The sequence below is a fragment of the Ascaphus truei genome, chromosome 21 (genome assembly GCF_040206685.1).
Source record: "Ascaphus truei isolate aAscTru1 chromosome 21, aAscTru1.hap1, whole genome shotgun sequence".
In the NCBI taxonomy this organism is placed as follows: Eukaryota; Metazoa; Chordata; class Amphibia; order Anura; family Ascaphidae; genus Ascaphus; species Ascaphus truei.
The window spans coordinates 16,774,480-16,795,858 of record NC_134503.1 but is presented as its reverse complement, the minus strand read 5'-3'; the positions used below and the strand labels follow the sequence as shown (position 1 = coordinate 16,795,858).

The window sequence follows — 21,379 nt, the reverse complement described above, 5'->3', positions numbered from 1 at the left end:
TGGTATCAAGGGAATTGGCTATCCTGATTTCTCTCATACGGAAGAATTTGTGTAATTTCAATTTCCTCCCGAATAAGTTAATATCTTTGACCCACTCAAATAAGTCCATACTAGCTGTCGGTGAATAAGATAGACCTTTACTGAGTAGTTGAAGATGGTTTTCATTCAAGATCATATCTGATAGGTTCACAACTTGTAACTTATCCCCTAGTATCTCGGGGGTTTGCCCCTTTTCCTGGGGTGTTGTTGTCCCCTGGCCTGACTTCTCAACACCCATACCTTTCCCTCGTCTTGTTTTCCTTTTCCTTTTAGGCCTGATGCCAATCTGTTTTGTTCTAAAAAAGGAACCTGGGAGGGAGTGTGAGAGGTGGTCGCTATTTGGTTAGCCATGCCTTCTGCAAGGAGTATGTTAGCTCTATCATCCTCGCTGTTTGATTTCTCCCATTCAGTGGATGAGGTCTGTTCTGATGTACCGGTCCTAGGTTTCTTTTTAGTGAGTTTATATCGAAAGATCTTGTTTTCTTGGAAATCTTTTTTATCTCTTGCGTATTTAATACGTTTACGTTCTTTTAACTCTTTGGCAAATTTATCAATGTTGGTCCCTAGTTTGCCTTCAAGTTCTGTAAATTTAGGATTTGATCTCCATGTTTCGACTTCTGAAAGTTTCAGTTCAAGCACGCTCTCTATGTTTTTAAGTTTATCTTTCTGGTATTCTAATAATAAGTTCATCAACATAATAGAGCATTGCTTTAGAACCAGCTCCCATGACCTAATGAAATCCTCATCCACTATATTATGGGCTGGGGCAAAGTCAGAATGAGCAGAAACCTGGAACCCATAACTCCGGTTCTGTTCAACCTAGAGGGCTCAGATTCGGTCACCATGTAGTCCTAGTTCAGGCAGGATTGCATGGCAAATAGCGACCCTCTCGTGGCAACAGAACGGAGTCAGGGTAATCGCGCAATTGGCGTGGGAACTAGGGCCTCGGTCAAGTTCACGGCCAATTGGCGTGGGAACTTCTGTTCTAGGGCACCTAGAAATAAAATTCATTTTGCCCATAGATGTTAGGAACCTGGCACTGTATACTGTAGAACACACATAATGTAAATGATACTGTACATGTAGAATAAATGCATAGTTTTATTTTTTCGGGTTTATTACACAGTATACTGTACGACCGGAACAAGGGCAAAAAAACTGTAGACGTGGGGTTTTAAATCCGATTCAGCAATGTGCAGGCATTGTCACACAACGCGATATTATCCATCGAAATCCCCCCATTAGCCGTTTTCTTTTCTGAGGAAAAACAAAAAGAAAAGTTTTAATGTACAGTAATGGTCAGCCCCCTAAAGAAGTACCCAGCCAGCCCCACCAATAATTTTCTCCTGTTCACATGCGCATGCGCCTAGCGTTCCACCAATTGTTCAGTATCTGCAGTACAGTACTGTAGAAGCCGCTCAGCCAATGATATTGCTTACAGGAGAATCGCTTGACTTTGGAATCGCACCGATATTTATACAGTATTGTCAAAATAAAAAAAACACAGAAAATAATACGGCAACAATACTCACCATAGTATTTCCCATTCAGCTGGCGCCGGTGCCGGTCCACTGCCAGCCCAGCTTTCTTGATCATCCACGTCGATAGTTTGCAGCGGGACTAGTCCACCTGTAGTCAACTGGTGAGGCTGGAAATTGCTTAGGTACATGCAAGCTTCATCAAAACTGCACGCGAAATCCGGCTCAGGCTCAGGGTTGTCACTGACGGCGGGACCGTCATTGGAAGCCGGTGCTGGTGCATTGCTTGGCAGCGACTGTCGTTTCTTAGTTGGTTTTAACACGACCCTTCGCCTTTTGCCACCTTCATGATCGTGGATACCGGAAATATCCGGTGATACACACCAATACCCTCCAACAAATTGTGGCTCAATACGATGAAAACAGGGATCGCTACATAACCTTTTCCTTATTGCACGCTTCCACGTATGAGGAGTTGGTGAAAATTTGTAAAAGTCATAGTTTTCCATAAAATACTGATAAATTTGAACAACTGTTGCCATCTTATCCTCTGTTGCACTAATCGCGGCACATCAAATACACGTAACTTCTGTCGGGTTTAACCGAAACTGGTCTTTGTCTTTCTTTAATATGAAAAGCCTAAATTGATAGATTTTTGCAACCTCTTCCCTCAGTCTCAAGGCCAAGTTACAAGGGCACACTGTGGTACATTATCTTTTTTAAACGAAACACCTGCAAGCCGACACATTACTGAAGCGCATGCGTATTACAATTCATAAATATCTGCCATCTGGCGGACACGCGAAGCATTGCAGCCTATTAAATCCGAACCATTATCAATAAACCCATCAATAAACCAATTAACCGCGCGTCAGCCGGGCATGACCCGTGGCTGGGAACGCAAAATGTACGCGGCATGCGCCAGGTGAAGAGCGTCGCATTCCAGATACAAGCCAGGGAAAAACCGGTGATTTGTTAGATTAAAAGCTGCCGCAGCAGTATCTATGGCGCCCAACATGTACAATTAAAAATAATAATAAAAAATAATATATATAATGTATACAACCAGGACTGAAGATTTGTATCAGATCCAGGACTGTGCTCCAACAGGTGTTACTCGTGCTTGAAACAAAAACAAACAGAGTGCATAGCGTAATACTGCATGGTGTCTGATACAAATCTTCAGTCCTGGTTGTATACATTATATATATTATTTTTTATTGTACATGTTGGGCGCCACAGATATTCATTTCTTTCCCACATAAAGAGTTTAACAAGCAAATGTAACCATGTTAAAAGCCAAGATTTTGCTTTTTATGTTTCTCTGAAAATTATCTACAAATTGCGTTTCTGAGGGCCTCGGTCTTAAAGCAGCAATAGCTTCAAAATCCTATATCTGTGTTTTTTTTTTAACTAAATAAATCATAGTTTTATTAGATCATACAGTACTTACTGAAATACTCCCAATCTTTGTACCCCTTTTAATGAGTTTTAATGTATTCAGTGTAACCAGGGCTGCCCCCACTCCGGGTTTGATTAGGAGACTACGGGTTTCGGCTAGGTATCTCCCGTGTTACGGGTTGAGAGGGGAAATCTCTGGGTAACTGCAGGGCCTTCTGGTGCATGTTTGGTGCATAGACATGTGCGGTGCCTCCGCTCTTACCTTCCTCCGGCAGCGGTATCATCACGGCGGCATCGCCCCAAAAAATGATCAATATTTTTAGGTGTCAGATTTTGGTTTAAAAAAAGTCACCCAAGCCACAAGGTGCACAATCGCCAAGAACTGGAAACAGTCTACCGCCCCCCCCCCCCCCCCCCCCCACCGATCTTTAAATCAAATAAACAATACAATCTGGCATATAGTTTATATGGAAAAAAATTCAGCTTATCTGGATGTCTCCACCTCTCAGTTCTCGGAGATTTGGGCCCCTTGGTTCCGTCATGCAGGTATATCCCCATATATGATATATCATATATAGATATGTTGCATCTAAATTGATGTTTACTATACAGTAGGGCCCCGCTTTTCAGCGACCTGCTCATACAGTGGTACCAGAAAGCGGCCCGCTTTATGGCGTTCCGCTCATACAGTGGTACCGCTCATACAGTGGTACCGGCGTTCCGCTCATACAGTGGTGTCGTCACATGCGCAGAACGGGGGGTGCAGAGGTCGCGCATGCGCAGAACAGTGGTCACGCTTGCACAGAACGGATGCTGCGCATGCGCAGGAGGGGAAATTGCCGGTCTGCGCATGCGCAGATGCTGAAAATCGCGGGTTCTGCTTTCCGGCGATTTTCGCTTTGCGGCGGGACCATAGAACGGAACTCGCCGCATTACCGGGGCCCGCCTGTATTACATATGTACAAATGCTGTCCCCTTCCCTCCTCTCCTAATCCCTCTCCAAATGTGATATTACCAGACTATATTTATCAATGTTCCCCCCTCCCTATTTCTTTGAAAAATTATCAATAAAAACGTAAGTAATAAAAAAATAAAAGAAGTCTCCCGGGTGTAACTTCTTAAACATGTCACTCATTAGTACACTTTAGGCTGCGTCCATAGAAGGACAAGCAGCGCTGAGCCGTGCGAACGCTCCGCGCTGAGCCCCTGCATCCTCAATGAGGATGCCTTGAGAGGGGGCTCACGCGAGCGTCCGCAGGCGTACTCAGGCTTTGGAGTTTTCAGCCGAGCGCCAAGCTGTCGGCTGAAAACATCCAATCAGCCTTAAGCAGCGTCAACGTCACGGCACCGTGACGTTGACGTCAGTGCGTCGCGGGCGATTGGCCGAGCGACGTCACTGCCCCGCCTCCAACCACCTCCCCCCGGCTCCCTTCGCGCACGCTGGCTCGCCTGCAAGTCCGTGGAATCGCGCTGACTAAAGCAGGCGAGCCTCAGCGTTAGCGCGCCTCCGCTCTCCTCACCCCTCTATGGCCCGGGCCTTAGTCCTCCAGGTTATTTCTATGGTAAAAGCATGGAACCGTGTTTATTGGGGCTCTGTGATCAGAGTGGGAGCGAGAGGTGGGAGGTGAGGGGAAGGAATGAGATAAAGCTGGCAGGAGACGAGTTACAAGATGATTCCTCCTCTGTTACAGAGGAAATCGCAGCTAAGAGTAGCTGAAGGGGGAGAGAATAGGCATAGAGAATGGCAGAGGGGATCTCTCATCGAATAGAGTTCACTTTGTCTTTAAAGTAGGATTGGAGGATGAGAGGCAGGTATTTGAAGGTTGGAATTCAACGCAGAGAAAGGGCATTGTGCGTTACACCAGGAATTTGTATTGGTGAAAATCAGTAAGAGCTGGAGAATGTTTCCATAGATGCTCAGAGTGCAAGAGCGTTGACAGTATGTCTTGAGTGTTGAGCGAAGGTTGTGGGTTAAAGCAGTGAGAGTGCTGTAGATGATGGGAAGCATGCTGGTCTCGGCAGTTGAAAAGGATAGAGTTCTAGGTGGTGACAAGGTTATCAGAGTTGGTGCACGATAGAGAAGAGAGCTTAGAGCTCAGGGAGGATTCCAGAGCTTCATGGTCCATGGATTGATAATCTCAGGAATTGTGAGGGGGGGGGGGAGGCAGGCAGTGTAATGGAAGGTAGATTGGACATAACAAGGGAGATAAGATGATTGTCTAAGAGTGGAAAAGAAGAGGTAGAGAAGTGAGAAAGAGAATAGTTTTTAGTGAAGACAAGGTCCTAGTAGTGGTAATTATTATGGGTGATGGAAGCAGTCCATTGGTGAAAGCCATAGAAGGAAGGAAGAGCGAAAACAGGAAGGAAGGCGATTGGGTTGGGGGAAATATCTCCAGCTGCAAGTAGCAGCAGTAGAAAGAGAAAAAGTTGATGAGATTGGGACTTGTAGAATTGTATCTCGCCGTGAGGAGTAAAAGGAGGTGGAAATAGAAAAGGAGACAGGTTTATGGGGACAGTGCCCAGGGCCTACAAACCTTTTAGGCCTACAATATTTCACTTTAAGAAATACCTAAACAAAAAAAATCACAAAATAAGGGAAAACAGCAAATTTTAATTTAAAATGCCTTCGAAGTAGCGATACCGTTAAATATTGGGAAAAAAAGAATCGATGCCAAATATCGCTAGTATCGAAAGAAACAAGCAAACGATGAAATTAGCCTAAAAAGGAGTAAAAATATCGGACACACAGGCCTCGAGAAATAAAAGTGCCGAGGGCCTACGCAGGTCTTAAAGCGGCCCTGGGTGAAGGTGCAATGTTAAGAGAGTTACTTCTATGGCAGATAGACAGAAGATGAGAGCTTGATAAGCAGAGAAAGAGTAACAGGGTAGAAATTGTGAGAGAATAGGCAGAAAGTTGTGTGTTAAAGTGAGGCTGTAGAGAAGTATGTGGGAGCAAAGTGATGCTATTGCAGGATACAGTAGGAAGGCAGACTAGGCAACCGTTTTACTGCTTTTGCTGTTGAGATAAACCACAGCATGCTCCATTCAGAGAGAGGAGTGTCTCTGTACTGCTTTAATGAAAAGGAGGAAAGTGTGAGTGGAATATCTTTCACTTATATAGTATGCATTCTGGTTGAAATTGTACTACACCATGCTGTTTCTGTTTGGTATTAGTTCAGATTTTCGGTGGTAGTTCTATATCCACTAAAGTGGAAGTTCGGGCCGTTTTCGACCAAAAACCCCCATCGCAGTCAATGGGAATTTTTGGCTGAAAACGGCTCAAACAGCCACTCTAGCGGATATAGAAAAGTTCATTAGTCTCAAAATAATTACAATTTGAGGACTCAATAAAAATACCACTTGTGAGCACATTCACATGTTTGCAACCCTGCCTTTCCCCATTATCTCTTAGTATACAATGCTGCCACTGCAGCCAGGGATTCTGGGTAATGACTTTCACCCGCTTCTCCCTGAGAAGTCTAACCACAGATAATCAGTGTGCCGCTAAGCAGCCTAATTACCTTGTTAGTCCCATCATGAGAGCTAATTAAAACACTGATTTTTAAAGTGGCTTCATCCTACAACCCATACATGCAGCTCATATCAACAGCTCTCTTTCCTGCTGGATATAGTATTTCTAGGCTGATACCTCTTATGAAATGCCCCTTTAACCTTGCAGGTGGTGGCATCTCCAGCTATACCGATGAACCTTATAAAGCAGGCAAATCCCTGGAACGTTGCTTGAATGAAGCAATGAACATTATACCCAAGGACAGACAGGCGGAGACTCCAGTATATCTGGGAGCCACAGCTGGAATGAGATTGCTGAGGTACAGTAAGAGCAAAAGGCTGCTTATTACTAATGTGTGGATAGCGCCCCTTTCTACACTGCCCTACTCTACATCGCGGCTTTGAATGGAAGTGGGTCATTTTAACCTGCATTTCACAGCATCAGTGCACCCAGGTTCTGCAACACCATGTTTCGTTACCTTAAGGCATTTGGCTCTGAGAATCTAGAGCAGCTTGAAGTTGCAAGGCCCTGTGGGTAACATTAATAGCATACACAACATTAATTGGCCACACTATCTCTACTGGACACCCAGTCATAACTGTGTGTGTGTGTGTGTGTGTGGTGTATATATATATATATATATATATATATACAGTGTTCGACAAACCTATACATTTGCTCGCCCCGGGCGAGTGGATTTAACCCCCGGGCGAGTAAATATTGGCCCAAGCAGCACACGTTTGGTACTAGGTGGCGAGTAGATTTTTTTGTGTGGCGAGTAGATTTTTTGGTGATTTGTCAACCACTGTATATATATATATACTCTATCTATATCTATCTATCTATCTATCTATCTATCTATATATATATATATATATATATATATATATATATATATATATAAAATCAAAAAATAAATAGATGATACCGGTCTGTGGCTAACGAAACGCTTCGCCGGAAGAAGAGATCAGTGTATCTCGAAAGCTCGCACAAATATAAGCATTTCGTTAGCCACAGAACAGGTATCATCTATTTATTTTTTCATTATTGAAGCTCGGCTAACACGGTACTGATACCTCTACATACACACACACACACACATATATATATATATATATATATATATATATATATATATATATATATATATATATATATATATATATATAACAAACAAAAGTTCAGGGCACTCTAAATGGGTAAAGGCAGGGTAAAAACGTATCTTATCCAGACGAGGTGCTAGCAGTACGACCAGGATCACCACCCGTTAGCAAAAATAGATACAACAAAAACACAATCCGCAGCACTCAAAAATTCAGATACAAAAAGGTTTAATCCAACATCACAAGCATCAGGGTAAACACAGGAAAAATGGAGCGACGTTTCGGACCTCCCGTTCCTTTCTCAAGTCCTTAATTTTGTGTGAGAGAGAGAGAGACACAGAGAAACAAAGGAACAGAAGGCACTCCGTAATAGCAGTCACTGGTGTGGGTGCAGATCCTATAATGAAGAATAAGCAATACGATACCGTTTGGAAACGAAATCAGCACTCAAGAATTGATCTAACAAGTGTATTGAATGAATAGACACAGGACCGTTGGTTATGAAGAAACAAAAAGAAAACAGGCGCACTGCTAGTGTATTAAAGTTTCACAATTTATGTAGGACTGGAAAAATATATAAAAAGCGCACTCACAAACAGATCTAGAACAACAGCGTTTATGAGATTAAATCTCAAACCCCAACACTTGCAGCAGCAAGGTTCCAGCGGAGCTTCTCTGGTAAATTGGGTGCCTCTCTCACTGTGCGGACAGGATTTGGAAACTCGTCACTCACTCCGTGAACTGGACGTGATGACTGCGCGCCATGCGCCCTTCTATTCTGGCTCCTCCGTCTACAAGCACTCCTCCTCCAATAGTCCCAGCTCACTCGCAACACCTCGCGGTGTGGATCCACTGCTTGGCCTGCCCTCTGATGAAAAGGCTATGCGGTCCAGTCTCTCCGTGTGTATGTGCAATAGAATTAAGAGTTGCTGCACTTGCCACTCCAAACACACCCTAAGAGTTTAGTCTGGGATGACTTTGTGATACCCTGACGAAGTCATCCCAGACGTAGGGTGTGTTTGGAGTGGCAAGTGCAGCAACTCTTAATTGTATTAATTTTATTGCACATACACACACAGACTACCGGAGGAGGAGTGCCTGTAGACGGAGGAGTTTTTTATATTGAAATAATAGATTTTTTTATTGTTGGTATATAATAGTCTGCACACACTCCATATCCCTTTTTGGTCAGCATTAGTTTAGGATTACTGGACAGTTAATTTAAAGGGGTATTCTCTTTTTCGGAAGGATCGAACAAATAGAAGGGGAGGTGGAGTATGTCTATACTGTATGTTAAACCAGATCTAATACCTATTATAAGGGATGATGTCTATGAAGGGAATGATGAAAATGTAGAGACCTTGTGGATAGAAATTAGCAGTGGAGGTAAAAGTATAAAGAAAATGTTTGTGGGAATATGCTATAAACCACCAAATATCTGTGAGATTGAGGAAGCTAAAATACATTTGCAAATGGAGAAGGCATCAAAACTGGGTCATGTTTGCATAATGGGGGATTTTAATTATCCAGACATAGACTAGGGCAATGAGATTAGCGTTACAACAAAAGGAAACAGGTTTTTGGGGGTGCTTAAAGATAATTATATGACCCAAATTATTGAGGAACCAACCAGGAGAGGGGCAGTTCTGGATTTGGTCATATCAAACAATGTAGAAGTAATGACAAATATTTAAGTCCTGGAACATTTGGGTAACAGTGATCATAACATGTCTCATTTGAAATAAATGATCAAAAAACAGATTACTTGGGTTCAACAAAGACTTTAAACTTTAGAAAGGCAGATTTTAATAAACTGAGGTCTAATCTAGTAGTAATACAATGGGATGATGTTTTTGCAGGGAAAAATGTAGAAGATAAATGGGTAGTCTTTAAAACATTGTTAGAAAAGCACACTTATCAGTGTATACCCTTGGATAATAAGTATAAAAGAAATAAGTCAAACCCAATGTGGCTAAATAAACAGGTAGGGGAGGAAATGGACAAGAAGAGGAAGGCGTTTAGATTCTATAAGTCAGAAGGGACGGAGACATCGTATCAGTATTATAAGGAATGTAACAAAAATTGCAAAAGTGCAATCAAATTAGCAAAAATGGATAATGAAAAAAGGATTGCAATAGAAAGTAAGGTCAACCCTAAAAAGTTCTTTAAGTACCTTAATAAAAAAATAAGAAAAGAAAATATAGGACCCTTTCAGTGTGAGATGGGTAGGCAGATTATTGGAGATAAGGAAAAAGCAGAGGTATTAAACAAATTCTTTGCCTCTGTGTTTACCAGGGAAGAATCAAGTTCAATAGTAGCGCTACAGGAGGAAGCCACAACCTCCATATTAATGACCAATTGGTTAACTGAGGAAGAAGTTCATAAGCGACTTGAAAATATTTAAGTAAATAAGGCACCTGGCCCCGATGGCATACATCCAAGAGTTCTCAAGGAGTTAAGCTCAGTAATAGCCAAACCATTATATTTAATATTCAAGGACTCCATTTCCACAGGCTCAGTACCACAAAATTGGTGTAAAGCAGATGTGGTGCCTATATTTAAAAAGGGAGCTAGATCACAACCGGGAAATTACAGACCTGTAAGCCTGACTTCAATAGTAGGGAAACTACTTGAAGGTTTAATACGGGATAATATTCAGGAATACCTAATGGAAAACAAAATTATTAGTAATAGTCAGCATGGATTTATGAAGGATAGATCTTGCCAAACTAACCTTATTTGTTTCTTTGGGGAGGTAAGTAGGAATTTAGACCAGGGTAATGCAGTTGATGTGGTCTACTTCCATTTTGCAAAGGCTTTTGATACGGTTTTACACGAGGTTGGTGTACAAAATAAAGAAAATTGGACTCAGTAATAATATATGCACCTGGATTGAAAACTGGTTAAAGAACAGACAACAGAGGGTTGTCATAAATGGAACTTTTTCAGGTTGGGCTAAAGTCGTGAGTGGAGTACCTCAGGGATCGGTACTGGGACCCCTGCTTTTTAACTTGTTTATTAATGACCTTGAGGTTGGGATCGAGAGCAAAGTCTCCATCTTTGTTGATGATACTAAATTGTGTAAGGTAATAGAATCAGAGCAGGATGTAATGTCTCTTCAGAAGGACTTGGAGAGACTGGAAACGTGGGCAGGTAAATGGCAAATGAGGTTTAATACAGATAAATGTAAGGTTATGCATTTGGGATGCAAGAATAAAAAGGCGACTTACAAATTAAATGGAGATATATTGGGGGAATCCTTGATGGAGAAGGATTTAGGAGTGCTTGTAGACAGCAGGCTTAGCAATAGTGCCCAATGTCATGCAGTAGCTGCAAAGGCAAACAAGACCTTATCTTGCATCAAACGGGCAATGGATGGAAGGGAAGTAAACATAATTATGCCCCTTTACAAAGCATTAGTAACACCACACCTTGAATATGGAGTACATTTTTGGGCACCAATCCTAAGAAAAGACATTATGGAACTAGAGAGAGTGCAGAGAAGAGCCACCAAATTAATAAAGGGGATGGACATTCTAACTTATGAGGAGAGGCTAGCTAAATTAGATTTATTTACATTAGAAAAGAGGCGTCTAAAAGGGGATATGATAACTATATACAAATATATTCAGGGACAATACAAGGAGCTTTCAAAAGAACTATTCATCCCACGGGCAGTACAAAGGACTCGGGCCATCCCTTAAGGTTGGAGGAATGGAAATTTCACCAGCAACAAAGGAATGGGTTCTTTACAGTAAGGGCAGTTAAAATGTGGAATTCATTACCCATGGAGACTGTGATGGCAGATACAATAGATTTGTTCAAAAAAAGGTTGGACATCTTTTTAGATGGGAAAGGTATACAGGGATATACCAAATAAGTATACATGGGAAGGATGTTGATCCAGGGATTAATCCGATTGCCAATTCTTGGAGTCAGGAAGGAATTAATTTTTCCCCTTAATGGGGTTTTTTGTTTGCCTTCCTCTGGATCAATAAGTAAGTATAGATATAGAATAAAGTATCTGTTGTCTAAATTTAGCATAGGTTGAACTTGATGGACCTACGTCTTTTTTCAACCTCATCTACTATGTAACTATGTACTATGTAACTATGTATTACAGTGGGCGCTACTTCATTTCTTCCCCACTCCTTTCAATATACCGGTATATATATATATATATATATATATATATATATATATATATATATATATATATATATATATATATATATATATATATAATTGGGATAAAAGAGACTGCAACGTGGTGTGGGCATCACATATATATATATATATATATATATATATATATATATAATTGGGATAAAAGAGACTGCAACGTGGTGTGGGCATCACACATATATATATATATATATATATATATATATATATATATGTGTGTGTGTGATGCCCACACCACGTTGCAGTCTCTTTTATCCCAATTTAAGGCCGGAACACTGTATTTTTCTCTATGGGGTTTATTTACAGCGATTATATCATACACCAACAGGCCCATCGTCCCTTTAAGTCCATACAAAACATAAAAAGAACCCCTATTCCCTTTAGGGAAAGCTAACTACACCGTAGTGTGAAACGTAGAAATAATAACAATAAATTATTAGGGTTCAGCAGAATAACACGTGAGCTTTATTGTATACAGATGTACACACATGGAGACCGCTACAGGTAGCTGATTTGACTCCTAGTCACAATGTATGCTTTCTTATACAATTTTCTACAACATATAGTTCCTCCCATAAGGGGCTGGATTACTTATAAAGAAACAATATATTTTCTTATGTTATTGTCTTACATTACTTACACAAGCTAAAATATATTTCTATAACCTATCATTTTAAAGGTCACTAAGCATTAATAACAACTGCTTAAAAACAACTTAGTACAACAGCAAAGTACGTCAGGGTGCATCAAAATGACAACAACAAGACAATAACAAAGTACGTCAGGGTACATCTTATCGCTATACTTTTGTGCAACAATAGAAGACGTCTTATTCTTATTTGTATCAGTTTAGTTCTGAAACAACATTTCTGCGTATCTTGCAAAAGCTTGTTTCTCTAAGTGAAACAAAGAGGGGGTCTAGTACCAAGGTGGGGGCTGTTCTGCCAGGAGCGAATGCACATCATTTATTCTTCTGGCACACAAACATTCATACAAAATGGAGACAGCAGTAAAATGGAGTGTCACCCTGCCAGGGTAGCATCCATTCTTCACAGTAGCTTTCACCCTTGCTAGTTGGATGTCCAGCTAAGCTGGTTCCCACCCCCAAAACATGCCCTGGCATAGGCACCAATGTATGCAGTCTCTACACACAATAATAAAGCATTTTGCTGATCTGTTAGTCCTTTGGAGCAGACATCCCCGCTTCAGCTTGGTCTATCGTCCTCCCTTTCTAAGGGAACTCGGCCACATGTGAGCTCAGAGAAACTCACCTTTTTGTCACTCTCTTCCCTGGGAACGGCAGTGTCTGTCTCTCTCAGTCTGTCAGCTCCTGTGTCTTTTAAAACACTTCTCCATTCACTCAGGAGTCCAGCCTGATTAATTAGTTTTCAGCTGCTGCTTTTCTCTAGGGAAGATTAACTGTTGAAAAGGTCATATAGCTGCCCTATTCCAGCCCCTAGAGGTCCGTGATGGTATATATATATATATATATATATATATATATATATATATATATATATATATATATAAAAAGTAGATTTTACCAGATTGGAGTCCGGAAAAAACGAGACAGCACACAGTCCAGTAGTTCCAATGAAGTTGTATTCAAAGTAACATGGCACCACCTCCAACGTTTCGGTCCACTCAACGTGACCTTCCTCAGGGACGTGCAATAAGTGAATGCTAATCCACCACCTTATATACCCAAACAAATCAAAATTAAAATGAACTCACCCGTGCAGGGGCAACATTGCCCGCGAAACCGCGCCTCTGTGACACGCATGCAAATGCTGGAACGCATCGCCATCTTGGATCCACTAATATGAAACGTCCTATTGAACTACGGTGGCCTCAATGGTCCGCCCGTAGGTACAATCGCGCATGCGCGGACTCCTCATGCCGTGACCCGCAGTGTACTGCTGGAACGCATCGCCATATTGTATCCAGTGGTGTTACATATTTAACCTAGCTACGGTGGCCCGAATGGTGCATATGGCCACTATAGTGGCGGTTCGCGCATGCGCGAAGCTCCCCTGGCGACTCAGCAAGCAAAATGCGGTGCAACGCAGGATCTTTACTGTCTTTAAGCTTACCCCACTATGTGCATGAAAGCGCCCTCACACAGATACAACCTCAAGAACATGTATGAGGTTCTGGTATAATAAATGCCCAAACACTATAACGAAGGGCACCTAACAAATGGGACCGTTTGAGGAAGCTCAGATACAAAGGCACAATAAAGCATGTTATGATGTGTGTTGTTGTTTGCTTAGAAAATACTCAAAAGGACCCGTTCCAGCATGAGAACGCATGGCACACACAGCAAACATACATAAACCAATTAACCAACAAACATGTGAAACGCTGTGTGCATCACTGTAAGATATATTGTTATCAATGTCCCACTGTAATAAATACTATAACTACAATGACTAATAGAGTCTAAAATCGAAAACAAGATACCATGTATAGTAAAACCAATCTCCTAAATTAGAGGGACCCGTGGGCTTATAGCATATATGACTAATGAGACAACTTGTGATGGGCAAGAGTGTGTCCATCCGGAGACAATATTCATACTGTAGTCCGTGGTCAAACTCTGTCCTAAAGACAACTTGTGACCAACGAGGCATATTTGAACGATATGTCAGATGTTTTACAGTCTCAAATACAACATATAGTATCTACGGTCTCGAAGCGGGACATCATGAACAATCTTGATGCACACACTAAAACCATAGGGTGATAAAGTGAAAATAACAATACAAGGGCACATATGGAAATAACACATGAAGACGTAATGCAGAAATATCACAAAAGGAACAACGACAAACAAAAGTGCACAACCACACAGCAGTAAACAATTGTACAGTAACACTAAATATCATAGTCCTGATTTCATTCATAAGAAACATCCTAGCGAAAAATCTTCGTTTAAGCCAAAAGGGGCCACTGTTTTTAATTCAAAGATGTGTCTCGCTTCGCTTTGCAACAAGAGTCTGTTTCTATCACCCCCTCGTGCAGGCGCTCGGATCTGTGAGATTGGCATGCACCTAAACGTTGCCAATGAATGTTTAAAGTCCCTGAAATGTTTGGCAACAGGGAGACATTTGAACTCCAAATCCTTGGCGTCTGTGTATAATGCTTTACGAATTGTTGAACGATGGATGGCTATGCGTTCTTTAAGCATTCGCACTGTCTTCCCAATATAAAGTAAACCACAGGGACATTTAATCAAATATATAACAAATTTTGATTCACAATTCAGATGTTGGTGAATTTTGATTTTGGTCCCATTGTGTGGATGGCAATAGAAAGACCCCACCTGCATATATTGGCAGTTCGTGCAACCCTTACACCTGTAGGCCCCAGGTTTTTGGGTTAACCAAGTTTTGTCCTTGCCATATTTGTCAGCTGGATCTGCCTGCGTGATCATGTCCCCAATAGACGGACCACGGCGAAAACAAAACAAGGGGGGTTCACGAAAGAAATTACCTATTTTGTCATCATTAGCTAAAACATGCCAATTATCTCTAATGCCACGTTGTATGCATGGGGACGCAGTGCTGAATGTGCTTATAACATTGAATCTTGAGCTTTTTGTTTGCTCTCCCAGTTCGGTGTTAGTACAATCCACATTGTCCAACCGGATCACACGATCCAGTGCATCTTTGACGTCGACCGGACTATAACCTCGCTCTAGGAACCTGTTAGCCATGTTGATAAGAGCAGGTTCCAACTCATTGTGATCACTAGTGATTCGCTTCACTCGTAGTAGCTGTGAAAACGGAAGCCCCTTTTTCAACGGGGCCGGGTGGTGGCTTGTGGCATAGAGCAGTGTGTTCTTGTCAGTTATTTTTTGATATAGTCTAGTGGCCAATTTGTCGCCTGCTTTGTATACCATCGTATCCAAGAATGGAATTTCAAGTTCACTGTAACACAGCGTAAAACGTATCTTTGATGGAATATCGTTAAGACGGTTCACAAAGTCCTGTAATTCCACAGTAGAACCACTCCAAACAATAAAAATATCGTCAATGTAGCGTAAAAACTTTCTGATGTAGTGTGCATTGGGCGCATCGCATAAGATGTGGGTTTGCTCATACATGTCCATGTAAAGGTTCGCATATGATGGGGCCATGTTTGAGCCCATGGCTGTCCCACTGAGTTGGAGATAATATGAATTTTCAAACCTAAAGAAATTTTTGTTTAGGATGACTTCTATCAGGAGCAGTAAGAATTCAGACGGAGGTCCAGTCTGCAACGTGCTTGTTATCAACTTTCTCCTGATAGCCTCCAACCCCTCTTTGTGCGGAATGTTCGTATAAAGACTTGCTACATCGAGGGTAGCCAATATGCACCCAGATGGATTAAATGCTAGATCGTTAATATGCTCCATGAAGTTGGTAGTGTCCTTGACAAATGTAGCCATGCCCGCCACCAACGGTTGTAAATAAAAATCCACGTATTGCGAAATCGGATGGCATAGTGATGTCCGAGCCGAGATGATTGGTCGACCCGGTGGGTGTGTTGTAGACTTGTGAATCTTGGGGATCGTATACATGACAGGTATTCTAGGGTGCTGCTGGGTAAGGAAACCGCCGGTATCTTCCGAGATCCATCCATTGGATATGCCCATTTGTATTATGGCATCGATTTCCCCTTTGTACGCCACAGTGGGATCTTTGCCCAACTGTTTGTACGTTTCAGTGTCTCCCAGTTGGCACAACACCTCTTCTCTGTAGTAAAGATAGTCCAAAATGACGATTCCACCGCCTTTGTCGGCGGCCCGGATGATGATACTCTTGTTATTTCTTAGGGACTTGACCGCCAGTCTTTCGTCAGTCGTCAAATTGAAGAAGCTGGTTTTCTGCGTCTTAATCTTGCTTCTTGTAGCTTTACCTAGAAGGTTCATAAATGTTGCAATACTGGGATTAGACACCTGTGGATCAAACGTACTGCGTGGCTTGAAATGGGATCTTGTGTATTCAGGTGCTTGATTGGCTTCTGATTTTGAAAAGAAGTCCTTGAGTTTAAGGTGTCTATTCAATTTAAAGAGGTCCACTTCCCATTTGAATGGGTCTTGCTTATAAGTTGGCACGAAGCCAAGACCTTTGTGTAAAACATTTAACTCCGCCGACGAGAGGGTGTGTTTGGAAAGATTAAAAATTACCGTTTCCTGGGTTGTTGTTTTGGACCTCTCCCCCTGTTTGGGTGGCGCTCCGGATATCGTCGTCTTTCGGCCTCCTCGCCTGATTTTCCTCCGGCATCTCCGACTCCTATAGGCGGTTTGGCTCTCCCATCCGGGCCTTGTCCTAAAAAAGAAGGTTCTGCAGACATGTTGTCACTGACAGTGTCCGCGGCGTCTGAGAAGTCCGTATCACTGGTGTTGTACCCAAGCTTTCTGTACCCCCCCCGTCTTCGGCGGGACTGGCCCCTCTGCTGACCTTGCACACCTGTGGGTGGATCACTTAGCCCCAGCAACCATCTGTATACCTTACGATCCTTGTAATCTGATTCAACAATTTTGAGTTTCTCTCTCTTATATTTAATGAGATTGTTTCTGTATGTGTCAATGCAGGACTGTATTTTGTCCGTCCAATTTGTTGAAGTGTCAGTCTCTAAAGTTGTTCCATGTTTGGAGTAAATGGTGTCTATCTCTTTTTTAATCTTAATGATTTCCTTGCTTGATTGATCGATTACAAGGATGATCAAGTCAAATGCGCATTTATTTAATATTGCAATCCATCCTCTACAGAACTCTGGATCTGTTCTCCCTATAGTGGGCTGGTTTTTTATTCTAAACCCACGGGGTAGCAATTTTTCTTTGTGATAATGTGACAGCGTCACACCGTGCAGATAGTAATCAACTTCCCTCTTTTTCAATTTAATCAGGTCATTGTACACGTCACTCGCTCTTTCAGGTCCCAAAACAGATTCAAAGGATTCCGTGTAACGGATGCTGGAAATCTCAGCCTCGCTAAAGCTAGCTGATTCAGAGATGGCTGAAAAAACCCCAAACGTATCTGCAAACTCCTCCATGTTGTTTCCTTACGTGGATAAAACCAACATTCATTTATGATAAGGCTGTTACACGTAAAACGTCCACGGAATAGGCCAAAAACGCCGTGGACCACAAACTTTAACCCCTCGCAGGGTACTTGGTATCCTTTTGCTGGCAGGTGCCCAACTCATATAGTTACACATGAAAAAATCATCTCAGTTGGCACACTGTAAACATAAGTAAGATGCTGATGCTAGCCCCATATGCACATGTAAAAAGTAGATTTTACCAGATTGGAGTCCGGAAAAAACGAATGTTTGGGTATACAAGGTGGTGGATTAGCATTCACTTATTGCACGTCCCTGAGGAAGGTCACGTTGAGTGGACCGAAACATTGGAGGTGGTGCCATGTTACTTTGAATACAACTTCATTGGAACTACTGGACTGTGTGCTGTCTCTTTTTTCCGGACTCCAATCTGGTAAAATCTATTTTTTACATGTGCATATGGGGCTAGCATCAGCATCTTACTTATGTTTACAGTGTGCCAACTGAGATGATTTTTTCATGTGTAACTATATGAGTTGGGCACCTGCCAGCAAAAGGATACCAAGTACCCTGCGAGGGGTTAAAGTTTGTGGTCCACGGCGTTTTTGGCCTATTCCGTGGACGTTTTACGTGTAACAGCCTTATCATAAATGAATGTTGGTTTTATCCACGTAAGGAAACAACATGGAGGAGTTTGCAGATACGTTTGGGGTTTTTTCAGCCATCTCTGAATCAGCTAGCTTTAGCGAGGCTGAGATTTCCAGCATCCGTTACACGGAATCCTTTGAATCTGTTTTGGGACCTGAAAGAGCGAGTGACGTGTACAATGACCTGATTAAATTGAAAAAGAGGGAAGTTGATTACTATCTGCACGGTGTGACGCTGTCACATTATCACAAAGAAAAATTGCTACCCCATGGGTTTAGAATAAAAAACCAGCCCACTATAGGGAGAACAGATCCAGAGTTCTGTAGAAGATGGATTGCAATATTAAATAAATGCGCATTTGACTTGATCATCCTTGTAATCGATCAATCAAGCAAGGAAATCATTAAGATTAAAAAAGAGATAGACACCATTTACTCCAAACATGGAACAACTTTAGAGACTGACACTTCAACAAATTGGACGGACAAAATACAGTCCTGCATTGACACATACAGAAACAATCTCATTAAATATAAGAGAGAGAAACTCAAAATTGTTGAATCAGATTACAAGGATCGTAAGGTATACAGATGGTTGCTGGGGCTAAGTGATCCACCCACAGGTGTGCAAGGTCAGCAGAGGGGCCAGTCCCGCCGAAGACGGGGGGGGTACAGAAAGCTTGGGTACAACACCAGTGATACGGACTTCTCAGACGCCGCGGACACTGTCAGTGACAACATGTCTGCAGAACCTTCTTTTTTAGGACAAGGCCCGGATGGGAGAGCCAAACCGCCTATAGGAGTCGGAGATGCCGGAGGAAAATCAGGCGAGGAGGCCGAAAGACGACGATATCCGGAGCGCCACCCAAACAGGGGGAGAGGTCCAAAACAACAACCCAGGAAACGGTAATTTTTAATCTTTCCAAACACACCCTCTCGTCGGCGGAGTTAAATGTTTTACACAAAGGTCTTGGCTTCGTGCCAACGTATAAGCAAGACCCATTCAAATGGGAAGTGGACCTCTTTAAATTGAATAGACACCTTAAACTCAAGGACTTCTTTTCAAAATCAGAAGCCAATCAAGCACCTGAATACACAAGATTCCATTTCAAGCCACGCAGTACGTTTGATCCACAGGTGTCTAATCCCAGTATTGCAACATTTATGAACCTTCTAGGTAAAGCTACAAGAAGCAAGATTAAGACGCAGAAAACCAGCTTCTTCAATTTGACGACTGACGAAAGACTGGCGGTCAAGTCCCTAAGAAATAACAAGAGTATCATCATCCGGGCCGCCGACAAAGGCGGTGGAATCGTCATTTTGGACTATCTTTACTACAGAGAAGAGGTGTTGCGCCAACTGGGAGACACTGAAACGTACAAACAGTTGGGCAAAGATCCCACTGTGGCGTACAAAGGGGAAATCGATGCCATAATACAAATGGGCATATCCAATGGATGGATCTCGGACGATACCGGCGGTTTCCTTACCCAGCAGCACCCTAGAATACCTGTCATGTATACGATCCCCAAGATTCACAAGTCTACAACACACCCACCGGGTCGACCAATCATCTCGGCTCGGACATCACTATGCCATCCGATTTCGCAATACGTGGATTTTTATTTACAACCGTTGGTGGCGGGCATGGCTACATTTGTCAAGGACACTACCAACTTCATGGAGCATATTAACGATCTAGCATTTAATCCATCTGGGTGCATATTGGCTACCCTCGATGTAGCAAGTCTTTATACGAACATTCCGCACAAAGAGGGGTTGGAGGCTATCAGGAGAAAGTTGATAACAAGCACGTTGCAGACTGGACCTCCGTCTGAATTCTTACTGCTCCTGATAGAAGTCATCCTAAACAAAAATTTCTTTAGGTTTGAAAATTCATATTATCTCCAACTCAGTGGGACAGCCATGGGCTCAAACATGGCCCCATCATATGCGAACCTTTACATGGACATGTATGAGCAAACCCACATCTTATGCGATGCGCCCAATGCACACTACATCAGAAAGTTTTTACGCTACATTGACGATATTTTTATTGTTTGAAGTGGTTCTACTGTGGAATTACAGGACTTTGTGAACCGTCTTAACGATATTCCATCAAAGATACGTTTTACGCTGTGTTACAGTGAACTTGAAATTCCATTCTTGGATACGATGGTATACAAAGCAGGCGACAAATTGGCCACTAGGCTATATCAAAAAATAACTGACAAGAACACACTGCTCTATGCCACAAGCCACCACCCGGCCCCGTTGAAAAAGGGGCTTCCGTTTTCACAGCTACTACGAGTGAAGCGAATCACTAGTGATCACAATGAGTTGGAACCTGCTCTTATCAACATGGCTAACAGGTTCCTAGAGCGAGGTTATAGTCCGGTCGACGTCAAAGATGCACTGGATCGTGTGATCCGGTTGGACAATGTGGATTGTACTAACACCGAACTGGGAGAGCAAACAAAAAGCTCAAGATTCAATGTTATAAGCACATTCAGCACTGCGTCCCCATGCATACAACGTGGCATTAGAGATAATTGGCATGTTTTAGCTAATGATGACAAAATAGGTAATTTCTTTCGTGAACCCCCCTTGTTTTGTTTTCGCCGTGGTCCGTCTATTGGGGACATGATCACGCAGGCAGATCCAGCTGACAAATATGGCAAGGACAAAACTTGGTTAACCCAAAAACCTGGGGCCTACAGGTGTAAGGGTTGCACGAACTGCCAATATATGCAGGTGGGGTCTTTCTATTGCCATCCACACAATGGGACCAAAATCAAAATTCACCAACATCTGAATTGTGAATCAAAATTTGTTATATATTTGATTAAATGTCCCTGTGGTTTACTTTATACTGGGAAGACAGTGCGAATGCTTAAAGAACGCATAGCCATCCATCTTTCAACAATTCGTAAAGCATTATCCACGGACGCCAAGGATTTGGAG

The 21,379-nt window shown here is 42.2% G+C and overlaps 1 protein-coding gene across 7 annotated transcripts in view; it reads left to right on the top strand.

Moving 5' to 3' along the window:
• The window catches only part of LOC142472235 (ectonucleoside triphosphate diphosphohydrolase 8-like), a 95,563-nt gene that overhangs the window by 50,430 nt on the left and 23,754 nt on the right, over nt 1–21,379 (top strand). For all 7 annotated transcript variants that reach the window (XM_075579146.1, XM_075579148.1, XM_075579150.1 and 4 more), the window contains exon 5: nt 6,598–6,748. In XM_075579146.1, coding sequence (XP_075435261.1) covers nt 6,598–6,748 — 151 coding nt within the window. The remainder of the gene's footprint in view (nt 1–6,597; nt 6,749–21,379) is intronic.